This window comes from Bos mutus, chromosome 6 (assembly GCF_027580195.1).
Source record: "Bos mutus isolate GX-2022 chromosome 6, NWIPB_WYAK_1.1, whole genome shotgun sequence".
Classification (NCBI taxonomy): domain Eukaryota; kingdom Metazoa; phylum Chordata; class Mammalia; order Artiodactyla; family Bovidae; genus Bos; species Bos mutus.
In genome coordinates this window covers 85,096,556-85,102,472 of record NC_091622.1, presented here as the reverse complement: position 1 = coordinate 85,102,472, position 5,917 = coordinate 85,096,556, and the positions used below count along the sequence as shown (strand labels likewise).

The 5,917-nt window shown below is 44.9% G+C and overlaps 1 protein-coding gene across 1 annotated transcript; it reads right to left on the bottom strand.

The window, feature by feature from the left end:
- Nucleotides 1–230: 230 nt before the first annotated feature.
- LOC138988197 (nuclear valosin-containing protein-like) lies at nucleotides 231–5,592 on the bottom strand. The gene is made up of 4 exons (XM_070371893.1): nucleotides 5,518–5,592; nucleotides 4,246–4,377; nucleotides 3,223–3,361; nucleotides 231–1,362 (listed from the first exon to the last, which is right to left on the bottom strand). The coding sequence occupies exons 1-4, from the start codon at nucleotides 5,590–5,592 to the stop codon at nucleotides 569–571; spliced, it is 1,140 nt and encodes a 379-aa protein (XP_070227994.1). The 3' UTR covers nucleotides 231–568.
- Between the last annotated feature and the right edge of the window lie 325 nt (nucleotides 5,593–5,917).

The following is a 5,917-nucleotide window of genomic DNA, read 5'->3' as shown; positions in this document are numbered from 1 at the left end:
AAGTCCCTGATCAAGCACTTTTTTTTTTTTTTCCCCCCTTTGTTATAAAGGACTTTATTGGGACAACTGGAGAAACCTGAATGCAGCCTGAGGATTTGGCAGGGAAGTATCACAGCTGACATGGCTGATAGTGATGTGGATGGCTGGTTATGTAGGGGACTATCCTGCTGTGCAGGAAATATAAAGTATTTACGGGTAATCAGGCATCAGGTTGGGAAGCACCCCCAGATGGTTTTGGGGGGGAAGTTCTTTTTACTGTAATTACAACTTTTCTGTAGTACAGTCGAGGTTGTTTCCAAATAAACGTTTTTATTTTAAAAAGGTTATCTGTTACTTTACTTTGACAATTAATTTTTTTTTTTCCCTTAAATAGGAGGTAGGGTGTTTCCATATGAGGTTGTCCAGATGGGAAGAATCTTCAGCTTTGACTTGGCCTCATTAATTTGAGGATAAAACGCTTATGTGAGACCACATGTGTCAAGTTGAAAGTGGGCAGCTCAGAGCACGTGGGCGGGCATCTCTGGCATCTCGAGGCACTGGACTCTCGGAAGGCTCGCTGCTGGAGAAGTCACCGGCTGAGGGACCACTGGAGAGCCTCATACATTGCTCGATCCTCTTTTGATATAGATGATTTTACTTTCTTGAAAGCTTCTTCAAAGTGCTTCTGACCAATCTTCAGTTCACCTTTTTCACTTCCACTCTTCTGTCTTGCCATTTCCTGCTTCAAGGCACAGATAGAAGCCTCCCGTACCAAAGCAGAGAGATCTGCACCCGTGTAACAATCACAGCGAAGGTCACCAGCAATTGCTTCCAAGTTTACATCTGCGTCCAGGGGGGGTTTTGTACCATTTTTTGTGATAGTTTTTAAGATGGCGAGACGATCTGCTGGGGGTGGTAAACCCACAAAGAGTGTTTTGTTCAGGCGGCCTGGGCGCAGGATTGCAGGGTCAATGATATCTGGTCTGTTAGTGGCTGCCATAATAAAAACTTGCTGACGTGTTTCCAGACCATCCATCTCTGTAAGCAGCTGATTCACCACTCGGACACTTGCCCCTGTCTCCCGGGCTGATCTTCGAGGGCATAAGGCATCCACTTCATCAAAGAATATCACACAGGGTGCTGAGTTCTTGGCTCGTTGAAAAACCTGTCGCACAGCACGCTCACTCTCACCAACATACATGTTTAGTAATTCAGGGCCCTTGACAGATATAAAATTTAACCCCGACTCATTTGCAACAGCCTTTGCGAGCAGAGTTTTCCCACAGCCAGGAGGACCAGCCAGGAGGACTCCAGCTGGAGTCACCAAGCCAAGAGCTCTGAACTGATCTGGGTTACGTACCAGTACGTAACCCTGATCAAGCACTTTTAACAAGCCAGACATTCAGGTACTGTGTTAGTACCTTTAAAAGATTTTCTCATCAATATGATTTTTCTAATGGTAACCCAAAAAAGTAAATACTATTGTTATTTAGATTTTAGAGATGAAGAAACTAAGGCTTCCAATAGTTAAACAATTTTTCCAGGCTAATACATAAATGGTTAACTGGACTTTGAACTGGGCCATTTTATTCCAGAGGCCCTACTCTTATGCATTGTGGCTCTTTTTTTGGCCCCACTGAGCAGCACATGGGATTTTAGTTACCTGATTAGGGATCAAACCCATGTTCCCTGCCTTGGGAGCTTGGAGTCTTAACCACTGGACTGCCAGGGAGGTCCCTGTGCTTTATTTTTAAAATGTACCCCCAAAGACTTTCTGTGTCCTTGATAAGAGTACAAACACATGGTTTTATCATATTTATGTGTTTTATTATTTAAATGTATAATCAAGTAGATTACTGAAACATTAAATTCAATTTTAGAGTTTCTGACATTTAACTTATAAAATGAGGCAAAAGGTTTGAGTCACAAGCTTTACTTATTGTAGAAGAGTTGTAGTTTTGGGTTTAGTGACTAAGTATGTACACAATTTTTAAAAATCAATAAGAGAAAAAAAAAGATAATTCATTAACCTTCAGCTCAAAGATAAGAAGCCATTGGTAAAAATGTGGTGTATATTTTTTTATCTATACACATACATACACACACATACATATATATGTGTGTGTGTGTAAGTAAAGTATATTATATTGATTTCATAAACTACTTGTTCCTCTACTTTTTGCTATGTCATTGTCACATTTTCCCAGTGGCATTTTTTTTTTTTTAAGTGGAGTGCAGTTTATTGCACTGGTGGCCCCAAGGCAGAGTCTCCTCTTAGCCAAGGACCCTGACCAGTTTTTGTGAAAACCTTATATACCCTAAGTGTACGTGCCCAAACCCACCCCCCCAAATTCCCTGAAACTAGTCTGAACAAAGAAAAAGAAAGATACAATCAAAGTTAACCCATGATTCATATGCCTTAAGCCTAGGTTGTTAACAGTGGACAATTATCCATAGGCCTATGGACATACCCCAATAAGCATAATAGAATTTATGATTCTATTCGGTTACACAGATAATTAGGGTATTCTTTTAGGCAACAGAGAGTCTAAGTATGAGCCCTGGGGCTCTTCCCTCCAGGGGGCCTGGTTTTCCAGTTGGTATATCGTTTCCATAGATATTGGGCATATAGCTCAAAGTCCACAGTCCGGCCCAAGATGGAGTCCTGCTTTCAAGATTGAGCCTGTTCTGTCTGTTTCCTCCTTCATTCCCCCATTTTGATGCTCTTAACTCAGAGTATGAGCATCATTCATAGGGATATATTGCACCCTGACTCTCTGACCTCCAATTTGGGAGAACAACATCAACCTTTGGGTTACAAAGTTCACAATACATTGTAAAATAAAGGGTCCACAAAGCAGAACTATCAAGGCAACTATAGCAATGGGAGGAGGAAATGGCAACCCACTCCAGTGTTCTTGCCTAGAGAATCCCAGGGATGGTGGGGCCTGGTGGGCTGCCGTCTATGGGGTCGCACAGAGTCGGACACGACTGAAGCGACTTAGCAGCAGCAGCAGCATAGCAATGGTAAATATAGTTTTCCACCAATCACCCTTCACCCAGATAGGACCGAAGTCCAAAAAAGAAGTTTATCATCAGACATAACTTTTACCTGACCTTTCATGTCATCTAGGGTGGCTGATATATAGCCAGATAAATCAGGAATATATACACAACATTCAACTTTAATTATAGCACAGGTCCCTCTTTGTACTGAAACTATGGTTAGTCTCAAGATGATACCAGCAAGTCCTTGTAGCTGCAGTTGATTGTAGAGCTTCACCTGTTTCATCTTTAAGATTTTGGTTTCACGGGGATCAGAGGGGTCCTTTTGTGTAGTCTGCTTGGCATCCTCCAGATCTCGTGGTATGCTCTCTTCACTCTCATGTGGAGGATCCAGGGAGTGACACCTGCATCTTTAACTGCAGTAGGGCTGGTTAGAACAACAGTATATGGACCCTTCCAATGTCCTTGACCACACCTGATCCCTGGGCACAAATTCGTGAATCTGTTCCCCAAGGGGGAATGGCACCCTTTCTTGTACAAACTTAGTTACCTGATTTATTACCTTACCCAGTTGTTCCATCTGCTGTGAAATCTCATCTCCCCTTCGTGAAGTCGTCGTGAAGTCGCTCAATCGTGTCCGACTCTTTGTGACCCCATGGACTGTAGCCCTCCAGCCTCCTCCATCATGGAATTTTCTAGGCAAGAGTACTGAAGTATGTTGCCATTTCCTTCTCCAGGGGATCTTCCCAACCCAGGGATCGAACCCGAGTCTCTGGCATTGCCGGCAGATGCTTTACTGTCTGAGCCACCAGGGAATCTGATCTTCATCTCCCCTTACCTGAGGCAAATTTGTTGACACCTGTTTTATTATGGGAGGGGGCCTCCCATACACAATTTTGTACGGAGAAGAACCTTGGGACTGTGGGGTCATCCTGAGTCTGAGCAGAGCTCTCGGAAACAAGTCTACCTATGAACAGTCAGTCTCTAAGATCCACTTGGAGAGTGTCTATTTAAGTGTCCGGTTGGTTCCTTCCACCATCCCAGAACTCTGGGGCCTATATGCTGTATGTAATTTCCACTTGATGTTTAAAGTTTTGCTTACTTGTACTAAATCAGCTACAAAAGCTGGGCCATTGTCTGATCCAATGCTGGTAGGAAATCCAAATCTGGGAACTATCTCCTAAGCAGGCACCAGGCTACTTCTGATGTTCTTTCATTACCGGTAGGAAAAGCTTCTACCCATCCCGAGAACGTACATACCATGACCAGCAGGTAATGGTAGTGTTGGTGAGGTTTCATTTCAGTGAAGTCCACTTCCAAGTGTTCAAAGGGCAGTGTGCCTTTTACCTGAATCCCTGGAGGCTTCTGTCTGTGCCGAGAGGCAGCATTGACCTGTGAGCAGGCAGTGCAGTTCTGAGATTTTGTCTTGCATAGGGAAGAGAGGTGGGGAACAAAGAAATATTTTCAAATTAACTTTTCCAGTTTATCATGGCCTAGATGGGTCGCTTGGTGTGTTTGGCTTGCCAGAGTGGATGCCAGCTCCTCTGGTACCAATAATTTGCCAGTTTGCCATTCCCACCATCCCTTTTCAGTCTTGATGGCCCCTTCTGCTTTGGCTAGTTGGTTTTGGGCTTCGGTGTATTTTGGAGAGTCTACATTAGCTCAGGTAGCTCCACCAATATGAGAGCTTTAAAAGGGGCTTCACTTGTCACCCCAAGTCCTCAGCTGCTTGTTTAGCGGTCTTATCTGCCAGTCTGTTCCCTGAGCCTGGGGGGTATCCTCTTTTTGATGTCCTCAGCAGTGTATGACTGCAACTCTTTCTGGTTCCCAGGCAGCATCTAATAGGGTCTTAATTTCTTCCTTATTTTTAATACCTTTTTCACTAGCTGTCAAAGGCCTCTCTCCTTATACAGAGCCCTGTAGTGTGGCAAAAGCATACCTGGAGTCTGGGTAAATGTTCATCATCTTACCTTTTGACAGCTGGAGGGCCTGGGTTAGAGCATATAGTTCGGCCATTGAGCGGAGCTAGCCTCAACGATGGTTTCTTCCGTGACTACTGCATATCCCGACAGTCATTGTCCTTATTTCACCAGGCTGGTGCCATTGGTGTACAGGACCAATTCTGGGTCTGGGATTGGCAGGTCTCTCAAGTCAGGTCTGCTGGCATATTTCCTTGCAACCATGTGAGGGCCCACCTTCTCCCACAAGAAAGAGAGTGGCCAGATTCAGGGCTTGACAAGGCTCAGTAGTATAATGGGGGTTCTCACATAACAGTCCTGGTATTGAGTAATCCGGGATGTTGACAGCCATTTATGGGGGTCCCCTCTCAGGAAAGTGTTGACCTCATGCGAGACTTTTACAGACAACTCTTGGCCCAAAGTCAGCTTGGTTGCCTCCCGGACCAGTAAGGCAACCACAGCAACTGCCCGTAAGCATCCCAGCCACCCAGTGGCAACATTGTCCAGCTGATTAGAGATAAGTCACTGGTCTGCCCCGTGTCCCCATAGTCTGGGACAACACTCCCATAGCCACCTTGTTCTTTTCAGTCACATGAAGAGTCAACGGCTTAGCAAGGTCTGGCAGGCCCAAGGAGCGAGCTGATGTCATTGTGCCGGGTTTGAGTTCGGTTACCAGTGGGACTTGTTTTGCAGCCTGGGGGAGGGTTGTCTTCCGCCCAGACCTCAGGAAATTGTTGAGTTAACTCTCTCTCTCGACTGTTTAGCCCATCCAGTTTCCTTTCCGGGAGGTTGTGCAACCTCCACTCATCTTGAGGGGTTACTGAGAGGAAGAGTAAATAGGTGGTTGAGCCCAATCGAACAATGAGTCTTTCATGGGGGGAAAGGTCACTTGTGCCCCCAATTTAGGCAGGAAGTCTCTTCCTAACAAAGGTACTGGGCATTCAGGGATGTATACAAATTCATGAGTCACTTGG

Coding starts and splice junctions, on each gene's coding strand:
- LOC138988197 (XM_070371893.1), bottom strand. CDS start 5,592: ATGACATCAGCTCGCTCCTTGGGCCTGCCAGACCTTGCTAAGCCGTTG. Junction 4,378..5,517: donor ATGTGACTGAAAAGAACAAG/GTGGCTATGGGA, acceptor GCCTGCTCACAG/GTCAATGCTGCCTCTCGGCA. Junction 1,363..3,222: donor GCAGCTACAAGGACTTGCTG/GTATCATCTTGA, acceptor GCTTGTTAAAAG/TGCTTGATCAGGGTTACGTA.